Below are 20,580 nucleotides of genomic sequence, written 5' to 3'. Positions count from 1 at the left end.
ATTGTTGAGAGGAAGGCAAAGACTAATATTTAATCTTACGTGAAATTGAATCTATTTAATTCATCAAACCGAACAGTACTAGCTTACGTTCATTTTTCTTTCGTATATAAAACTACGTCGATTCAGCACGAATGGATTGAAATAATGTCCATGAATTTACAATACTCGTATCACAAACAAAAATCCATGTAAATTCGTTGAAGGCCAAATGCCAATTCTCAAAATTCCGAAGTCTTGCAAGCATAGCTAGTAGAAAGCTTTTAAGGCATAACGAGTACTTATTTATTTACATTGGGGAGAGACAGAAAACATGCCCATCATCGCATAGCCTCCGCGACGGGGAAGTGCAAATTCTGGGCCGATTCCTTGAGAAAGCTGCTTCCACAGAATGCATCTGTGCTGATAACATTGAACCCGGTGATAACTACCTTGGGCTCCGAGATGCTAGCCGCGCTCTTGACTTTGGTGGTGGTCCCGCCATTCTTCCGAGCTTGCTTCTTGTCCTTGTCCTTGCCCTTGCCCCCTCGCGAGGATTTCCCACCACCTCTCTGTTTGTTCTTCCCATATTTCTTGCTATAATTGTTGCGGATGTATTGATTCCTGCTCGATGGCACGTGAGATACCGAAGTCGGAATTGGATCGTAGACATCAGGTGCCCAAGTGACGGACAGCTTCTTAGGCGGTATACCCTGCTTTTCACGGCTACCTTTCATGGCAGATGCAAGCTTGGACAGAGTCTGAGAGCGATAACATCAAAAAGAATAACAAAGAGAAAATTGCAACTGTTAACGATATCTTCACAAGAGTAACCCTTCGATGTTTATATATATACGCGCACAGGCCTTGGCATATTTATTTCGAATCCAGTGCTTTTCCACTACCACCGGAGGAAATAACGCAGCAAGAACATTAAAATACTTGAAAAAGAAAGGCAAGAGCTACTATGCTTGCCTGCAGAATTCACAAATAACAGTAACAAAGTAGTAACAGAAAAACAAGTTATCTGATGAACTGGGAAACAGGGAAGGGATCCTAAAATACTAATAAAACGTCGTAAATTAAGCATTGCAAAATTCAGTATACGATATTAGCTTGATACAATAGTGTTTCAATTTCACAAGATATAGATAAGAAGTAACACAAACTCATAAGCATAGCAAAGACGCCGCACGAAAAACTTACAGCAGAAGATGTAGAGTCGGGAAGATTGTCACTGAATTCGTCTGAGTCCTTGGAATCACATTTGCTATTGCTACCAGCCAAATCTTCAACACTTACAAATTCATCCAAGCACACTTTCAGATCATTCATAGAAAGATCCCCTGAACCATATTGAGTTTGGATATCAGGAGTCGTCACAGACTCAGTGTTGCTCCTTAATTGTTGGAAAGCCAGCATATCACTAGGAACAGAACCTTCCATCCACAATTGAGGCTGAATAGAAGAGCTGTAGAAAAAGACAGAATTCAAAGTTGATTAATTGTAATTATGCCAAGCACAACCAAGAAATTATATGTAGGACAGTAGGAGGCAAATAAACAAGCTAGTACTATATACGAAGACAATGTCTAAGAAAAGTTAAACTAACACACCCAAATTTTGAAGATGTGCGAGTATTATAATTGTACACTGTATATGATAATCGTTCAATCCACATATTACCTCCACATACTAGCAGAGAAACACTGATTCAATCAACTCGTAATTCCCGAGTCACCTCAAGGCTTGCTAAAACTAGGTTACAATTAGCACTTTGAAACCAATCCTTCCATAGTTCACACAACCAATTAGATCTAACTCATTCTTACTAATGAGGTTTTGGAACAACCTTTTGCTGGCAATCAGTCATAAGTATTGCAAAAAAAAAAAGAAGGATATCGCAGGCATCGATTTCACCAGATATTTAGAATAGAATATGAAACATCTAATTCTCAGAAGAGTGTGTGTTATACTCGTTATTCCCTATGAACAAATATCACAAATGTAAAAGCTAATACAAAATCCTCATCCACAAATTACCTTATACCGATCCAAAAACCGCCGAGAATCCTCAATATCTCCAAAACGAGCTCGATCCACAGGAAAAACGGAAGACCGTTCAATCGAGAAAGCTCGATTGCCAACAAAATCAGATCCACCACTGGTTTACCGATAGTATTAATAATACCTCGTCGGAACAGACAAAAACAGCACCAAAGCGTTCTAAAGCGAAAAATAAGCTAAGATCCGGCGAGCAAAACGTTAACTACTAAAATTACCGCGACGATCACTTTTCTGAAGATGTTTCCGGCGATGAAAAGACGATCCACCGTAGTACGACGTCATACGCGGGCGCGTGAGTGTTGGAGAGTAGATCGAAAGCGCCGGATGCATAATCCGATGCTCTTATGCTCAAGGAATCCAACTGTGTGAGGATAGATCGATCGAAGTAACGCGAAGATTTTAAGGCATGCTTGTGATGGAGAGTATGCGAATTTGGATCTGAATTTCTTCAGATAAATGGAATTGATCTGAATTTGTTCGTCGGCAAATGGATAGAATTTCTGAGCTTGGTATATATAGTAAATTAGTGTACTATGATATGAGCATCAGATATTTGGGGTTTATCTGTTCCCGTTAATTACTATTATACCCCCAGAGCTTTCATTGAGCTTATTTTTTTGGTTAGTTGTAGACTTTAGTCTTTAGTCTTTGGCTCTTGTAGACCTTTTTCGTTTTCATTTGTCAATCAAGGTGGATTTAAAATAGAAATGTTTTATTTAAAATTAAATTACCATTATTATTTGATTAGTTTAAAAAATGAAAATAATTTATATTAGTGTATATATATTACTTGAAAAATCATGGAATTTGATGATATTTTTGTTCCATCTTGCTGATGTGATTTTATTTTTCGCATTAGGTTTCGTGCATTTTATCGTGTTTTTGGTCGGACGTGTAGATTGTCCAGTAACTCTGCTATTAGGTCGGGTGACTTAATTACCACATTCCATATGGTCGGACGGCGTAAAAGCAGTTGCACAAAATCACATTTCAACGATAAATTTTTGCACAGTTGTTGTGAGGAAAAAAAACACAAGAAATAAGAATGGAGAAAAAGATTCAACATCAAATCTCCGTCAATCCAGAAACGAACCACCGTCAAAACTGAAATAAAACAATAAAATCTACAATTTTAGCTTCATTTGATGTTGTTTACCTACCATCAAAACTGGAATAAAACAATGAAATCTACAATTTTAGCTTCAGATGTTGTGTTACCTTAGTATGATTAGCTAGATTTCTCCATTGCTATTTTATAGGGGATTGAATTATAGATTGAGATTTAAGAATTATGGATTTACTTTGGCTTCAATTTTTTTTTATATAGAACATATTTTATGTGTCAGTGTTATTATGGAAATGTCTTTTATGACATTAATATTTCGGCATCTACCTCTTTTGCTTAGGATATGGAGTGGTTTATGAGATTGTGAATTTATGATTCTTGTTTGTTTAAAGTAGAAATAAAAAATGAATATTTATGATTCTTGGATCGTTGGTTAATATGCTTTCAAGGGTCTCTTGAATGTAGATTGATCATTACTAATTTATTAATTAGGATTTTTTACCTAAATGTTTAGCTAATTATGATTATTCAATTCTAAGAATATGTTTACAAATTCTAGAGACTAGAGTGATTTACAAAACACAATAATTTACTACCTTATTATTTCCTCAGTTTCATGTTTTCATATGTTGCATTTGTTGTGTGGAGTAGTTCATTGCTACATCGTAATAAACAAAATTATCCCATTAGTTTGACTAAATCTCAAGCATCGATCATGAAATACTGCCGTCGCTATTCTATTCTTGCCGTATCTATAGTTTAATCAAATAATATTACTTCTATTAATTCTCATACCAAAATAAAAAAAACAATAGTTTAAGTTGGACACATGAATTATACTTCCTGTAGAGGTCCCAAAACCGAACCGGCCCGAAACCGTCACCGGCGGTTTGGAACCGTGAACAGGAACCGCGGTGACGGTTCCGAACCGGGACAAGATTCGGCGGTTCCGACGGACCGGTTCAGGTCTTCAAAACATGACGAACCGTAATCGGTGGTTCAAACCGGGTCGTCGGAAACAGCGGTTTGCCAGTTCCGGTAGGGTATAGGGTAGGGCCTAGGGTTGCAGGAACCGGTCAGAAACCAGGACGAAAACCGGCGGTTTTCGCCGGTAACCGCCGGTTCCGGCAGCTTTTTCAGGTGGCAGGTGGCGCAGGCGTAAGGGTGCAGGCCTACCCTGCAAAAAACGGTAACAAAACCGGCGGTTCCGACGATAAACCGGCCGATTTCAAATTCAAATTTTTTAAAAAAATGAATAGTGAACCGGAACCGCCGAAAGCTATGGCGGACCGGTTCAGGTTCGTAATTTTTCCAAACCGGAAACCGACAGTTCTTGAACCGTGGTGTCTGCTAAAAATGGTGTTAATGAAAGTTTTAATATAAAAAATGTGAATAAAATAAGAGATAATTAAAAATTACTCCGTGACATAGGTGATAGTAGTCCTAAAAAACAAAATTTTGTGTTTTTCCAACTTTTACAAGTGTCCTCTGGCGATTGGCCAAATCCGAAAGCACACGGATCTCCAACACCTCCTCTTAGAGCCGCCGATAAGCTCCAATCCAACGGCCCAAACTCCCATCTCTATCACCTCAACATGCACCCCACTTATTTAACCAACACCAACAACCTTCCACCCTCACTATTTCACCTCCATCAATCGATCCCAATTTGCACCAAAATTACGAAATGGACACCGGCGGAAAATTGAAGAAGGGAGCTGGCGGAAGGAAGGGCGGCGGCCCGAAGAAGAAGCCGGTCACCCGCTCCGTCAAGGCCGGCTTGCAGTTTCCGGTCGGCAGAATCGGCCGGTATTTGAAGAAGGGCCGTTACTCGAAGCGTGTGGGGACCGGCGCGCCGGTTTACTTGGCCGCCGTGCTTGAGTATCTCGCAGCTGAGGTATTTTGCTGTTACATTCCTGCATTTTCGAATTCTCTGCGCCCGATCGTGTGTTTTGGAGTGAAGTTAGATTTGCCTTTTTCTGTTGGGGATTTGTGGTGCTGTGTGATGAATTAGAGCGGTGGATCTCGTGTTGGTTTAGTTTGATTGTGGTTAGGGCTTGGGATATGGAAGTTAGGGTTTCTGAATTAGGGATTTTGCAGTTCAGGTGATTTAATTTGGGGCATTTTAAAATTAGATGACATCCAAATTCATCAATGCTGCTAAGGCTTGATTTTATCCACACATCCAGCATAGACAAGAATCAGTAAAATTGATAAGGAAAATGTATTACTTGCATTGATTTTTGGTTGTATGTATAACAGTGTGTGTGTGTGAGAGAGATAGAGAGAGATAGACAAATAGAACTTTGGTCTGTCTGTGGACAAAAGTTGTGTGTGTGCTCAGCATCTCCATGGATGATGAGCCAATTGATAGAACAAAACATCATAAATTTGTGTTGAATCTATTGATTATGTAATCTCTTTGCATTGCCTTTGCTAAGATGATTGAATTGTGGCCAGGTGTTGGAGTTGGCAGGTAATGCTGCAAGAGACAACAAGAAAAACAGGATCATTCCAAGGCATGTGCTGCTAGCTGTGAGGAACGATGAGGAGCTTGGGAAGCTTCTGGCTGGAGTCACCATTGCTCACGGTGGAGTTCTACCGAACATCAACCCGGTTCTTCTACCTAAGAAGTCGGAGAAGGCGGCAGAGAAGTCACCGAAATCTCCATCAAAGGCGACAAAATCTCCCAAGAAGGCTTGATGATGTTTGTGGATGCTGTTCCCAGGAAGAAGGAAGTCCTAGTGTTGTGGTTGAATGGCATTATGTAATTTGAATTGTTGTTGGTTATGTAGGAAAGTAGGCTGTTGATAAATGGATTAACAATCTGTGTACTATCTTGTTGTATTGTTTGTTGTTAGAATTGAATGGAAATGACTTTAGATTTTCAAGATGAGTGGGGTTGAGCAAACTAAGGGTAAAAGGTTCAAAATATTGGAATTTGGAAGTATGGGACACCTTTTCTATGAAAGAGGAATTTTGTTAAGCTTAGTAGTAACATTCTTAAAGATAGAATGAAAACATGATTGAATAATTATTAATAGAAATTAATCCAACTCATTAGAAAATCTAGTTGTAATTTTCCAAGTCCGAAGTTTATTTTGCCCCAAGCCATTTCGTCCATGCATGGTGTGTTATTCTATAGAAGATTAAAGGCAAAACACATTCTATGTCCTTATATTTTAATCAAAATGTTCATTAGGTCCTCGTACAATTTTTTCATTTTAATAAGTCCTTATACATTTTTCATAAATTTCATCACATCCTCGTACAATTTTTTCGTTTTAATAGGTCCTTATATAATTTTTAATTTTAAGATGTTTTTTACTTTTATCTTAGATAATAATTTATATTTAATTAATTAGATTTAATGAACCTTTTTAATTTTATTATTTAACTTATCTTATGAATATAAATATTCAGAGAAACGTATCTCTCAATATAAATATAAATAATCAATTGAAAATTCGGATAGTTATTCTAAAAAAAAACTTCGATTTTAATCTTCAATCATCACGGTTAATCTTTTTATTATTCTCTACAACTTATTGAGATTATTGGATAACAAGATGATATTATCTTTATAGGCTATGCTAAGTTAAATAATGGAATGTTAAAAAGTTCATTAAGTTTAATTAAATTTAGATTATTATCAAAGATAAATGTAAAAAAGTCCCTAAAATGAAAGATTGTACAAGGACCTAATGAAAGTTATGATAAAAGTATAAGGACCTACTAAAACGAAAAATCGTACGAGGACCTGATAAAAATATTGTGAAAAGTATAAGGACCTATTAAAACGAAAAAATTGTACAAGGACTTAATTAAAAGTATAAAGACCTAAGAATGTGTTTTGCCAAGATTAAATTTCGTAGTAGAAAAACTTCGAGAAATTAGGTAAAATACGACAATATTACTACTACTAGTAGTAGTATTACATATCTTGGATCGTATTCAGGTTTCAGATATACTCCATATTACTATAAACTTAGACAGTAAATCAGATTATAGCTTAATTTAGTAAGTTAGGTGGAATACATTAAAGAAAATATAGTACTAATAATGAAGAGAGTGAAAAAATAGAAAAGAGACAAAATAAAATAGTACTCGGTACACAAATGAAGAGTAAATATAAATAAAAGGATATAATAAGTTATTTTTTGGTAACAAAGATAAATGACTTACTTATATTATTGAAATACTACCTCCATTCCCCAAAATTTGCTACACTTTGACCCGACACGGGTTTTAAGAAATCTAATGGAAAGTGAGTTGAAAAAGTTGGTGGGATGTGGGTGCTACTTTTAAAGTATTAATTTTATAATAAAATGTGAGTAGGAATGAGTTAGTGGAATATGAGGTCCACTACCAAAAATGGTAAAAGTGGTGTATCAAATTTACAGGGACGGACCGAAATGGTAATATGTATCAAATTTTCAGGGACAAAGGTAGTAACTTTTGTAGGATAAAGGGAGTAAATTATTTATGACAAATATACTCCCTCTATCCACAAAAATCTCTCCTTTGTAAATGGCATAGATTTTATTACATAATGGATGTGCTATATTGCTAACTATTTAAATTGCTAACTCTGCTAACTCATCAATATTGTGTATTAAAAATATCAGTACGATAACATTAAAATGTCAACACATAATATCAACACATTATATTGAAGTTCAACAAAATTATGTGTTGACATTTTAATGTCATCGTATTGACATTTTTAATACAATGCGTTGATGAGTTAGCAACTTAAGAAATTAGCAATTGATCACACCCCTATTGCATAATTTGTGAAGTAAAAGAAATAGAAAAATGGTGCCTACATGTCAAAAGGGAAAAGGAAAACGCCTCGATTAACAAGAACAAGAAACGGAGCCTAGGAGGGAATACCACATACGAATATTTATCACAGCTATCTTGGAGTGGAAACAGTAAATGAAGGGGCATCGCATGTACACATATTTTGGAGTGGACAAATTAATCGAAGCTTTGACAAATCACAAAGCAATTACCATTTCAACGCATACAGAAAGAAGGCAGAAATAGATAATCAAATTCACATATGAAAAACTGCAGTTAGTTATACAAAACAGGTGTATAACTTTGGTTTTTCACCATCACCTTTAATTTTAACATGCCTTTTCCGTCGATCTATTACAATGCTTTCGTCTTCATCAAAATATTATACTACTATATAGTATTATATGGATCAGTTTACGGATATTACTTACGCATAGGTCGGAAAATTATCTCCCCACGACAGATGGGAAAATCAGCGCCTCAGACTCTCCACGATATAGTCTGCATACAAGTCCCTGCACATGATATGGATTGAATATGAACGAGAAGGACCGTTGGATATAATGATCCAGGAAAGCAAATATAGGGATGTCTCATATCAGTACATCAACTGCTCAACTATTATAGATATCGTACCAATATAATTCTACACTCAACTAAGTAACGAAACACTAGCCCGAGTTCGTTTTGCACTGATAAGCTATGATATAGTTACAGTCGCAAAATGTTATTCATATAAAGGAAGGGGTGATGGCTTACATGGAGAGCTGTATAGCTCCATATGCATTAGTGGCTGGTAGAAAGTCATCAACAGCAACCTCCTTGTTCTCATTTTTCTTGTCTGTTTGATAATTAAGGTGAAATACAGTCATTGGTCAAATTCCGAAAGGGTGAAGATTATAAATTTTGGTCGAGCAAAAAAAAAATGAAGGGGCAGCAGTCATTAAAATCTTCAACAAAGGATACACTCCTCAAAAAAACGACGGATTTCAGCCAAGCGATGGGGCGGAAGCTCTTTAATGTCAGTATAGTCGGAAAATTATCTCCCCACGACAGATGGGAAAATCAGCGCCTCAGACTCTCCACGATATAGTCTGCATACAAGTCCCTGCACATGATATGGATTGAATATGAACGAGAAGGACCGTTGGATATAATGATCCAGGAAAGCAAATATAGGGATGTCTCATATCAGTACATCAACTGCTCAACTATTATAGATATCGTACCAATATAATTCTACACTCAACTAAGTAACGAAACACTAGCCCGAGTTCGTTTTGCACTGATAAGCTATGATATAGTTACAGTCGCAAAATGTTATTCATATAAAGGAAGGGGTGATGGCTTACATGGAGAGCTGTATAGCTCCATATGCATTAGTGGCTGGTAGAAAGTCATCAACAGCAACCTCCTTGTTCTCATTTTTCTTGTCTGTTTGATAATTAAGGTGAAATACAGTCATTGGTCAAATTCCGAAAGGGTGAAGATTATAAATTTTGGTCGAGCAAAAAAAAAATGAAGGGGCAGCAGTCATTAAAATCTTCAACAAAGGATACACTCCTCAAAAAAACGACGGATTTCAGCCAAGCGATGGGGCGGAAGCTCTTTAATGTCAGTATAATCACGGTATTCAGGATCATCAGCACAGACAGCAATTATCTTGTCATCTTTCTCTCCCTATTTCCGAAAAGATAAGTCAAGCTACTCTCTTCTCCGTTTAAGATAAAATGATGTGGATTTGATGACGGGTACCTGATCAATCATAGGCATGAGGCCAATAGCTTTAGCTCTGAGAAAGCATCCTGGAAGAACTGGCTCCTGACAATATCAGCAGAGATAGTATTATTGTCGTCAAAGTTTAGAGAACTCTTAAAGATAAAAATTCCAAATAGATCACACTCAAGCAGAGTTCACGGAGTCTCCAAAAACACCCATGGTTCCATGATTATCAACATTTGCCTCACATATAATGATGAACTTGGCAGAATACAGCGATTAAAAATGAACAATTCAGCATATCCTTGCCGATGATGCATACTCAAAGCACGATGATGCATAATCAAAGCATAGTATTTAGTGCGAGTAAGTTCAGTAAAATAGAAAAAACACATGCATGTTCTCATTGCAAATAAAATGTCATAAAAGCGTATTTTCCTAAACAACATTCAGCTTAGTTCGATATTCCAAAACACACATGTATTGTAAAGCTATGGCACACTTTAGCTATATAGATCACACTAGAACTTTATAGTTTAGTCGTATTATAAATGTTTACTGAAATTTCAAGACCAGCATTTTACCTGCATAATGACCAATACATCCATTGGGTCACTGTCTTCACAGAGTGTGCGGGGTATGAAGCCATAGTTATGAGGGTACACAACAGATGAGTATAGAACTCGATCAACCTGCATGCGCATCAGAATATTAATTTTGTATGGATTTCTATTGTTCCGGATATCACTTGACTATTTACCTTGATTAGACCAGTTTTCTTGTCAAGTTCATATTTCACCTTACTTCCCTTACTTATTTCGACCACCTAAAGAAAATGAAACAGTTGAGTTAGAAGCTCCAGAATAAAGCAAAAGTGTTTTATTGTGCAAATCAACATGTGGCTGGCCATAAAAACTGTGCAAATCAACCAGGTGAGTCCCAATTGTAAGTAAACTGAAATAAAGCTAAAAAGGAATAACACAATTAAACATGCACGAGAACGAGGAACTTTGGAAGATGCTATCATATACCTATCAAATAGAAATATAGGAAATAAGCACAAACTTGTAAATCTGGGAGTGATAGTTCAGGCAGAAAAGCCAGAAGTAGATCACAAGATAGGTATCACAAACAGATTAATCTAGATGACAAGGGGAAAGGGCAGATAGGAAAGTAGTTATTGGGTTTTGAAGCAGCCACTAAAACGAACAATGGCTTTGCAATTTTCGAGCAAAGTTCACGCTTCCCAATTTTTGCCTGAATAATTGGTAGTATATCAAACATAGAAACACAAAATTGATAGGAAACAGTAAAAAAATTTCTATGATTCAGATTACCATGATATAATAATAACAGCAATTTAAGTATGGTTATTACTCATTATAGATGTCTTTCTAGGATACATAGTATGTTATGAATATGGCATTGCTTTGATGAAAAATAGAGAGAGTGGCACATTTTCATTTAGTTCAAGATTTTAATAGGACATGAAAGTGAAAAAGCCAAATACATATTATACATACACAGTTGAAGATCTTTGGAGCTCCAGGTCCTGCATTGACAAGTGTGCAACAGCATTACATGCTTTTTTTGTCATTTGATATAATTTGAATAGGATCGAGGTAATCACACATACCTATCTCAAGATCATGCCAAGGATGAGCAGCAACATTTTTCCTAGTCATGGAAGAGAGTATCCTTTCATTAAGAGGCAGCTTCTTGAAAACAGGGAGTTTTTCTGACTGCTCTGTAGGTGGTGCCATAACTGCAGGCAGATGCATTCGAGATATCAACAAACATAAGCTTAGCTAACCTAAATCCAATGCAAATGAAGCTAAGAAGATTTGGCTGTATTAGGATAAAAAACAAATGTTTATCATCACATAAAACTGTCAGGTCAAGAACACAATAATATTATGAAAATTTACACTGAGAATCCAAAGATTCCATGACCATAGAATTTTATAAATGAAATAACATGTGACCATCAGTGCTGTTGTTGAGTCCTTTCAACCAGTGTAACCCAGTTTTGTGACTTTAAACTTCTTTACTTCATTCAATAGCTAAATGTGCATAGTTTATGAGGTGCAATGTCCCAAATAACCAGCCAGAACAACATGAACTCAAACTATCTTCATGCTGGTTTAGAGGATGGAGTGAATGGTCAAATGTTCGTGACATATAGACAACTTTACCAAAAACAATGCAATATGCTCATATCTTAGCAATACTATCAATTAAAAGAAATCTCAAACATAAAAAAAAATACTCCCTACACTTGCTTTAACACATGCAGCAAGACCAATCACAAACTAGTGAACAATGATATGATGACAAATAACAAAACAATACAGTATAACTACAAATTACAATCAGTTTACTGACAACTAAAAGTATATGAGCTTTCCACAGTCCACACCGTTACTTTTCCAGCGTTTTTACAGTAAGAGTCGGATCACAAAGCATCAAAATCCATCAACAGAGCGATTTACAAAGAGAAAGTGGTGTTCCATCTAACGCACCACCGACCAAAAAGCAACGGCGAGAACACACTCGTTCACATCAAAAATCATAAAACACAACACACAATGTTCGCGCCGCTAGCAAACTCAAGCAATCGACGATCTATACCGACCGATCTACCACATACACGGATTAAATCAAGTGAACAAGCTCCAATGCGTACAATCAACACAATCGATTGCATAAAAAACCAAAAGGAATAATAATCATCCGAAAACACTGTAAGAAAGCAGGATCTGCATATGACGAAACGCATTTTCACCTGTAACGGCGATGAGAGGCGAGACAGAGCACGGGAGGGAGAAATGCGCCTGCAATGGAAGGAAAATACTCAGATCTCCGCGCGAACGTGAAAATGAAGGCAAGCGTTAGTTATTTATGCACGAGGTGAGAGTTGTAGAGAGATAAAAAAAAACCCTAGATAGAGAGAAGAGGAGGTGAGTAAAGGCAAAGCTTCCACACTGAGCTGCTGTGGGATTCGTCACGCCTTCCCGCTCTGTTTTGTGCTTGGCTTGGTTTGCCTTTCAAACACGAGTATAAATACAGGACATTTCTGACGTTTTTTACTGAGCACGTGTCGAGTTATGATTGGTAGTTTTCTGACGATAGTGGACTCAATTGGACACCTGTCTTCTTAAAAAAGTCGTAACTGAAAAATTAGAGATGGGTCATTCAAGTGAGTGTTTCATTTTAGCAAAATATTAAATTATTTAGTTTATTATTTTTCTTCTTTATTACTAGTATAACCTATTTAAGTTAATAAACATTTACCTTCTCATTTCTCCGTGTATTAATATATTACTATTAGACGCCAGTTTTAATAATCAGTTTTAAAAAAATAAAATATGTTTCATACTTTTATAAGTACTTTGAATCATAAAACTAGTTAATTTCTATTTTTATAAAAAAATTTAACACATACTTTTATTATATAATTTTAACTATATTTTCTTATTTTTATATTAATTTCACATTAAAATTCGTATCGTCCTCAAAATTACAACTTTTAGGGAACATGCTAAGCATTCATTTTGTGATAAAATAAGTGAAATGAATTGGTTGATATAATTGTAGACGTGTTCTTTCATTAATTGTAATTTAAATTTTAGAATTTGTCTCAGGTTTCAAGTTAAGAGATAGTTGCATTTTCTTTATTTACTACTGTAAATCTGTAATATTTTTAAATTCAACAAACTAATAATAAAATATTACTACTACTAGTTTTTAAAAAATTATACGTAGTAAAATTTTACAAGTTGAGTATAATTTGTAAATACATTGCTACTCTTCGCTAAATAAAAGAAATATCCTTACTTTCCAAATGCTATTTATGGATCCATTTGGTATTTCTAGAATAACTAACAATTACTACTATTTTTTTCCGAAGAATCTCATAATTCGAATGAAATCAAACTTAAATAGAGTACTACTACAAAATTGAACTAAATCCATCATATGCTATTAGAATTAAAAATATTTGAAAAATTAGAATAAAAAGATTATGAACTTTGGAGTCATCTCAGCTGAGATTCTCTTCCCTCTTCGTTTTTCTTCATTTCTCATTAATCAGACCCTCTTGGTTTTTTTTTCAAAAATTCCAAACAATGTGTGATAATGTGATGAAAAATGATCATAATTGACAGCTTATTCTGCAAAATAAAATTGAATAAATCCGAAGCTAATCAGATGGCTGCTGGATCCGGCAGAGCTCGAGCTGATTATGATTACCTCATCAAACTCCTATTGATCGGCGACAGCGGTTCGTGTTTCTCGCTTAAAATTGCTTAATTTTCGCAAATTATTATTGCGTTTTTTTATTGTAAATGAGAGAAACAGAATGTGTGATTTTGTACCTGTCATTATTGTTCTGATGATTTCGCGTGAGTTTGCACATTTGATGGAAAATAATGTATTCAAATTTATTATTGAGATATCTATTTTAAGTTTTTGATAGAATGCATGGTTCATATGTTAAAACCTCCTTTTAATTTGTTGAATGATAAGCTAAAAGGAATGCTGCTTTGAAATAACTGAAAATGGATGTTGGCTTTTAGTCCCTGGGATGTTCGGAAACACGATTCTCTTCTCGAGAGTTTGATATAATTGATGTGATTCTTTCAATTTGCATTTGATAAGTGTGCTGTAGAAGTATGAATATCTTCTTTCCTCAGGTGTGGGTAAGAGTTGCCTTCTTCTAAGATTTTCCGATGGCTCTTTCACCACCAGCTTCATTACTACCATAGGGTTAGTTTCCTTCAATAGTTGACTACTCCTGATAGGATGTTGGCATACATTGATTGATTCATTTTCTCATACAGGATTGATTTTAAGATAAGGACTGTAGAGCTTGGTGGTAAAAAAATCAAGCTACAAATTTGGGATACTGCTGGACAAGAACGATTCCGTACTATCACCACTGGTAATGTGGTTACGTATTTTTTGGCTAGTTTATTCTGCAGATGACAAAGTATATTTTTTGGCTTCTAATCAATCAACTACCTTGTTTCAATGCTCAATCCGAAATCTTGTTTGCTCATTATTCTTCTGACGAAGTTTATTTGAATTGATACTGCTTGGTTGGACCATGTTATCTGGAATACTCCGTATTAGTTATCGATTAATTTATTGTGCCTATAGTACAATATGAATCACTGGATTGAACTGGATCGTAAAATTCAACATTCTTAAATCTGATGGAAAAGGGAGATCGCATTGACCTTTGAAACAAGGTAGTTGATTAATTAGATGTAATATAGAAGCCAGAAATTGAGAACAGTGGACTAAATTTGCCTCTTGATTGCCCCTAGTGGTAGTATTCCTCACCATTATAAAGGTTTATGACCTGGATTTAATCCCCAAACCCCCTCCCCCAAGGAAAAAAGTTCTTTGAATATTAATTGGTCTATATGTTTTGTTCCATGCACTCTTTTGACTATTGAGCTTGTTTGTTGTCCATTATTCTCCATCCCACCTTGTATGCACAACATTTTAAATGTGCAAAACATTGTATTTTACTTAAGAAACTATTCTTTTGCAGCTTACTATCGTGGAGCTATGGGCATATTGCTGGTGTATGATGTCACCGACGAGTCATCTTTCAACAGTAATAACTTCTGATCCTTGCTTCTAAATTTTCCGACCAGCCCTGATAAACCTCTTTCCATCGTCAAAATCTTGGCCTATACTGCTAATCTGCTCCTTATTAGACTTTGCCACTATAAATTTATTACTTCCTAATCTAGTCAAAATGACTTAATCCTTTTTGCAGACATTCGGAACTGGATCAAAAATATTGAACAACATGCCTCCGACAATGTCAACAAAGTTTTAGTTGGCAACAAGGCTGACATGGATGAAAGCAAACGGGTCTCTCTCTCACTCTCTGATAGGATTTAGGATCCTAACAAGAATTAGAGCACCTGTACGTTTGTGAAGTTGAGTAAATTTGAAGGAAGAACCCTAGCAGTCACTAGGGTTTGGAAGATACGATATTTCGAGAAAATAATATTGTCTTATTTCTCGTTCCCCTTTTTGACTCTCTAATGAACTCTATATATAGAGTTCGGACCCTGCTTGATTCGACTCTACGATTCGGGAAAGAATCAAGAAGAAAACCCGAAAAGATTTATCAAAAATTAACCTAAACAAAATAGCGTTCAACAAGGAAATAAAATAACCAAGGCAAAAAAATAAAATAAGGAAAACTAAACAAATCTTCCATCTCTATCTCAGTAGGACGTGTAGTCCTTGAATTTCGCTGGTTGCGATCTGTTGCGTTGGGGTCTATCTTTCTTGCTCCTTGTTATGCTTCTCGATCGACCTTTCTCACTCGGCGGTTCCTTTTCATGATCAGTGTCTGGTACGTTTGCATGGCTGGTGTTGTTGACGTCTTGCACGTCGACTTGTAGTCTCTGATGCATTTGATTGTTGAGATCCCTATCAACTCCCCCCTTGTTAAGAACAGCCTTGTCCACAAGGCTGAGTGTAGGAAAATGTTTCAAAAGCTCCAACTTCGGTGCCCAAGTAGGTGCAGCTGGATTGGAAGACCAATAAACTAGCCATTGTAGTTGCGGCAATCCCTCATACAACGCTGTCCTCTCCGCCGTTGCTCGGATTGGTACATCAATCGGTCGACCATTCTTGAAAGTGGTCGGAAGTTGACTTGCAATGGACTCCGATAAAGGGGGAACGAATGGCTTAAGAAGTGAGACATGAAATACGTCATGGATTCGGCTCCCAACCGGAAGTTGCAGCCTATACGCGACTGCCCCAATCCGCTCCAATATCTCATAAGGTCCGTAATATCGTCGACTAAGTTTCGCCGAAGCTGGTCGGCCTACCGAAACCTGCCGATACGGTTGAAGGCGTAAAAGAACGCGATCACCCACTTGAAATTCCACATGCCTCCTATGCTGATTTGCTGTGTGAACCATGCGCTTCTGGGCCAAAGCCAAATTTCGTTTCAACAATTGCAACAGCTCTGTTCTCTCCCCTAAATTCGCAGCGACAGCTGCATTCTCTGCGGGCACCGCCGGAGTGCCGAAAATGTTAGGGGGGTCCCGACCATAAAGAGCCTTAAAAGGAGACATCCCGATGCTTGTATTGACACTGCAATTCATGGCCAATTCGGCCCATGGAAGAAACTCGAACCATTTCCTAGGTTGCTCAAAGGTAAAGGCTCTCAGATATTGTTCAAGCGACCGATTTGTCACCTCCGATTGGCCATCCGTTTGTGGGTGGTAAGCGGTGGTGAATTGTAATTTTGTCCCGCTCATAGTTAAGAGCTCCTTCCAAAAATCACTCATGAATATGGTATCCCGATCAGTCAATAGTTTCTCCGGAAAGCCGTGCAGCTTAACCACAGTGCTCACAAATAGTTTAGCGACCTTGAGCGCATCGAATCCAGTTGGAAGTGCTCCAAAATGGGCATATTTGGACAAACGATCGACCACAACCATTATCGCCGTGTATCCATACGACGGAGGGAGACCAACGATGAAGTCCATTGATGCTGCCGCCCAAACTTTATCTGGAATCGGTAAAGGCTGAATTAGCCCGGACGGTCGATCCGTGATGTACTTTGTGGCCTGGCATACTGCACACGCTGCTACATATCGATGGATATCGGCTCTCATACCTTGCCAGAAAAAAGAGGACGACACCCGCGCAAATGTTCTTTTCTCCCCTGGGTGGCCGGCCATTTTTGCATCATGAGACTCTGCCAGAATATCAAGGCGGACGTCGGAGTCGCGACTGAGATATACACGATGCTTGAAGAATAGGATACCATCAACGACTGAAACATGCAGAGGTGCCGTGCGTGCTGCTACTGCCTGATGTAGCTCAATCAAATCCGGGAGGGTCTTATTTTCATTCCGAATGTGCTGCATAATGGCCGAAACCGGCTGTGACAACAAGGCCAAGATCGAGGGGTCATCGCCCGGTAAATCCACATCCCGACGTGACAATGCATCCGCGACGCGATTGGAAGCGCCGGATTTGTACTCTATCGTGAATTTGAAGCCCATAAGCTTTCTCAAATAGAATTGTTGGTCCGGCGTCTGAACGATTTGAGATAACAAGTCCTTTAAGCTACGTTGATCACTGCGGATGATAAATTCACGGCCTAGTAAATATTGTCTCCACTTTTGTACTGCCTCCACTATAGCATACAATTCTTTATGATAAGTAGATGCCACACGTCTCTTCGGCCCCAACTTTTTGCTGAAATAGGCTAACGGGTGGCCGTGTTGGAGGAGGACGGCGCCTATCCCGAAATCTGAAGCGTCAGTTTCGATGGAGAAGGGGCTCTCAAAATCTGGCAGATGCAAGACCGGGGCTGCTGACATCGCGGCCTTGAGAGCATCAAAGCTATCGGCCGCAGATTGAGGCCACTGAAAAGCATCTTTTTTCAACAAGTCGGTGAGTGGAGCTGCGATGATGGAGTAGTTCTTAACGAAACGACGATAGTAACCCGTTAGGCCCAAGAAACCTCGCAATTGTTTCACTGTTTTCGGAATTGGCCAGGTCGTCATGGCTTTGATTTTTGCTGGATCAGCCCGGAGCTCCCCTGCCGAGATTATATGTCCCAAATACTCGATCGTATCCACACCGAAAGAACATTTAGATAGCTTTATGTAAAAGGAATTTATGCGGAGCACATGCAAGACCTGCTCCAGATGCACCGCATGATCAGCCAAAGATCCACTGTATACTAGAATATCATCAAAAAATACTATTACAAATCTGCGAAGGAATGGCCGAAAAATGCTGTTCATGGCAGCCTGAAACGTGGACAGTGCATTGGTCAATCCGAAAGGCATAACTAGAAACTCAAAATGCCCATCATGAGTCCGAAATGCCGTCTTGTGAATGTCAGCGGTATGCATTCGGATTTGGTGGTATCCGGAGCGCAAATCTAATTTTGAGAAAACTCGTGCCTTATGAAGCTCATCAAACAGCTCGTCGGCAGTAGGAATTGGAAAGTGATCCGGTGTAGTGGCCGCGTTCAAGGCTCTATAGTCCACACAAAACCGAAAGGTTCCATCCTTCTTTCTAACCAACAAAACGGGTGAGGAGAACGAGCTAGTACTGTGCTGGATGACTCCCTGTGTCAACATCTCGCGCACTTGGCGCTCAATCTCGGATTTTTGGAAGTAGGGGTAGCGATATGGTTTGACATTAATTGGTCGCGTGCCCTCTGGAAGATGAATCTTGTGGTCCCATTGTCGTGGGGGAGGAAGGGATGTTGGAAGTGCGAAAATATCGCGAAAATCCTCCAGAACGGCAGTGAGGCTAGAGTCGGTGTCCGGCAGAGTAATAACCTCGTCTGATGGGGTGGCCTCCTTCTCAGCCGTGAACAACTCAAATAAATCACACTCCGGCTCCTGACCGATCAACGAAAATAAATTGTTGTAGGAGATTTGCTTTGGGCAGCGCCATCACCCTTAAGAGAGACCGTGTGGTCACCCCAATCAAATTGCATCGTCAAATCCCGATAATTCTTTGTGACATCTCCTAACTCCTGGAGCCATTGCACACCCAAAATCACATCCGGCCCTTTCACCTGTAAGATAAACAAATCTATGTCGAAAGCGTGCCCTTGCATCATAATTGGTGTATGTAAACAAGCATAAGAACAACGCAAAGATTCGCCGTTGCCTACAAAGACACGAAAGGGACTAATAGCATGGACAGGAAGACTTAGCTGTTCAGCGATGGTGGGCTTGATGAAGTTATGTGTACTGCCACCATCGATCAGTACGGACACCTCAGAACCATTGATCCGTCCCTTCAATCGGATTGCTCGTGGTCTGATCTTGGGGCTGATAACATGGATGCTCGAGACGTCGCCGGTAATGACCATGGTCTCTCCATCTTCGTCCCCATGCCGGTCTGTCTCGGTCTCCAGGAGGTCATCCTCATCGTCGGCACCCATTAAAGCATAGAATTTGGTGCCGCAAACATGTTCGCGGGAGTATTTTTCTGGGCAGTACCAACATAATCCCTTCCGAGTCCGGTCAGCACGCTCAGCTGCAGAGATGCGGACAACCGGAATGTCGGAACGTGGTTGGCCCGCTTGAGACGCGCGAGGGGGGACAACGGCAGTCAGCGCGGGTGCATTATTTTGCCGCTGCCGGCTGTCACGGTCAGACCAGGCTGCGCGGGACGGCTGTGTCGCGGCTGTAGTGAGCTTTAGGCATGCTGTGAACTGCTTGGCGAGAGCGAAAGTTTCATCAAGCGACGTAGGGCCCTTGGTCAGCAATTGCTGCTTAATTGGTTCTTTCAACCCAGCGATGAAAAGTGACATCAGGGTCTCTTCGGTGACGTTAGAGGTCTTTTGCATAATATCTTCGAATTCAGTCTGATAAGCATCAACTGTAGTGGTTTGGCGGAGTGTCGCAAGGCAGCCCACATGATCAACGTACAAATCCGGGTCAAATCGATGCTTGACTGCCAAGAGGAAATCGTCCCAATCCTTATGTTTGCAGTTGTCCTCCCAATATGTCAACCAACTGGATGCCGGGTGGTCGAAAAGGTAGGACGTGAGGTATATGCGATCCTCGAGTGGGGTGAAGTGGTGATTGTAGTACCGTTGTATCTTGCGGATCCATTCCGTTGCGTTCTCTCCGTTGAAACGAGGGGCTTCCGGTTTGACCTTCGGCAAGGGGTCGGTATCTGCACCGGCCGGCGGTGTAACAACCGAGGGCGGTAATTTCCAACGTCTAGGTTTAGGTCCTCGCGCGTCCGGATCAGGTGGGTTGCGCTTCCTTTCCAAACTTGCCTCGATCAGAATCTCGAGGCGATCCTCGATCCGCTTGTTCGTCGCCTCTTGCTTGCGGGTGAAGGCCTCAAGGTCGAACTGATGAGACATCAATTTCTTGTCCTGGCCGGCGTATCGAACACGCAAGTCGAGCAGCAAA

The 20,580-nt window shown here is 39.0% G+C and overlaps 4 protein-coding genes across 4 annotated transcripts; 2 read left to right on the top strand and 2 right to left on the bottom strand.

Annotated features, from left to right (window-relative positions):
- Positions 1–168: 168 nt before the first annotated feature.
- On the bottom strand, positions 169–2,548 carry LOC125213926. The gene is made up of 4 exons (XM_048114724.1): positions 2,259–2,548; positions 2,020–2,140; positions 1,183–1,447; positions 169–737 (listed from the first exon to the last, which is right to left on the bottom strand). The coding sequence occupies exons 1-4, from the start codon at positions 2,371–2,373 to the stop codon at positions 318–320; spliced, it is 921 nt and encodes a 306-aa protein (XP_047970681.1). The 5' UTR covers positions 2,374–2,548; the 3' UTR covers positions 169–317.
- A 2,192-nt stretch (positions 2,549–4,740) lies between these two features.
- LOC125216356 (histone H2A) lies at positions 4,741–6,000 on the top strand. The gene is made up of 2 exons (XM_048118046.1): positions 4,741–5,006; positions 5,570–6,000. Exons 1-2 carry the CDS (start codon positions 4,797–4,799, stop codon positions 5,810–5,812), a joined length of 453 nt encoding a protein of 150 aa, XP_047974003.1. The 5' UTR covers positions 4,741–4,796; the 3' UTR covers positions 5,813–6,000.
- Positions 6,001–8,881: 2,881 nt separating this feature from the next.
- Positions 8,882–12,660, bottom strand: LOC125216676 (soluble inorganic pyrophosphatase 4-like). The gene is made up of 10 exons (XM_048118434.1): positions 12,574–12,660; positions 12,420–12,468; positions 11,271–11,399; positions 11,158–11,186; positions 10,395–10,460; positions 10,219–10,326; positions 9,671–9,736; positions 9,475–9,595; positions 9,268–9,349; positions 8,882–9,023 (listed from the first exon to the last, which is right to left on the bottom strand). Exons 3-10 carry the CDS (start codon positions 11,395–11,397, stop codon positions 8,981–8,983), a joined length of 642 nt encoding a protein of 213 aa, XP_047974391.1. The 5' UTR covers positions 11,398–11,399; positions 12,420–12,468; positions 12,574–12,660; the 3' UTR covers positions 8,882–8,980.
- A 1,108-nt stretch (positions 12,661–13,768) lies between these two features.
- Positions 13,769–15,553, top strand: LOC125209767 (ras-related protein RAB1BV-like). The gene is made up of 5 exons (XM_048109352.1): positions 13,769–13,916; positions 14,329–14,401; positions 14,476–14,576; positions 15,195–15,260; positions 15,426–15,553. The coding sequence occupies exons 1-5, from the start codon at positions 13,784–13,786 to the stop codon at positions 15,551–15,553; spliced, it is 501 nt and encodes a 166-aa protein (XP_047965309.1). The 5' UTR covers positions 13,769–13,783.
- The last annotated feature ends 5,027 nt before the right edge of the window (positions 15,554–20,580 follow it).

Source organism: Salvia hispanica, chromosome 3, assembly GCF_023119035.1.
Source record: "Salvia hispanica cultivar TCC Black 2014 chromosome 3, UniMelb_Shisp_WGS_1.0, whole genome shotgun sequence".
In the NCBI taxonomy this organism is placed as follows: Eukaryota; Viridiplantae; Streptophyta; class Magnoliopsida; order Lamiales; family Lamiaceae; genus Salvia; species Salvia hispanica.
This window is presented reverse-complemented; position numbering and strand designations above follow the sequence as displayed.

Coding starts and splice junctions, on each gene's coding strand:
- LOC125216676 (XM_048118434.1), bottom strand. CDS start 11,397: ATGGCACCACCTACAGAGCAGTCAGAAAAACTCCCTGTTTTCAAGAAG. Junction 11,187..11,270: donor TTGGCATGATCTTGAGATAG/GTATGTGTGATT, acceptor TTGTCAATGCAG/GACCTGGAGCTCCAAAGATC. Junction 9,596..9,670: donor TCATGCCTATGATTGATCAG/GTACCCGTCATC, acceptor TTTCGGAAATAG/GGAGAGAAAGATGACAAGAT.
- LOC125209767 (XM_048109352.1), top strand. CDS start 13,784: ATGATCATAATTGACAGCTTATTCTGCAAAATAAAATTGAATAAATCC. Junction 13,917..14,328: donor CCTATTGATCGGCGACAGCG/GTTCGTGTTTCT, acceptor TTCTTTCCTCAG/GTGTGGGTAAGAGTTGCCTT. Junction 14,577..15,194: donor ATTCCGTACTATCACCACTG/GTAATGTGGTTA, acceptor ATTCTTTTGCAG/CTTACTATCGTGGAGCTATG.
- LOC125213926 (XM_048114724.1), bottom strand. CDS start 2,373: ATGCATCCGGCGCTTTCGATCTACTCTCCAACACTCACGCGCCCGCGT. Junction 2,141..2,258: donor TCAGAAAAGTGATCGTCGCG/GTAATTTTAGTA, acceptor TCGGTAAACCAG/TGGTGGATCTGATTTTGTTG. Junction 738..1,182: donor CCGACTCTACATCTTCTGCT/GTAAGTTTTTCG, acceptor TATCGCTCTCAG/ACTCTGTCCAAGCTTGCATC.
- LOC125216356 (XM_048118046.1), top strand. CDS start 4,797: ATGGACACCGGCGGAAAATTGAAGAAGGGAGCTGGCGGAAGGAAGGGC. Junction 5,007..5,569: donor TTGAGTATCTCGCAGCTGAG/GTATTTTGCTGT, acceptor AATTGTGGCCAG/GTGTTGGAGTTGGCAGGTAA.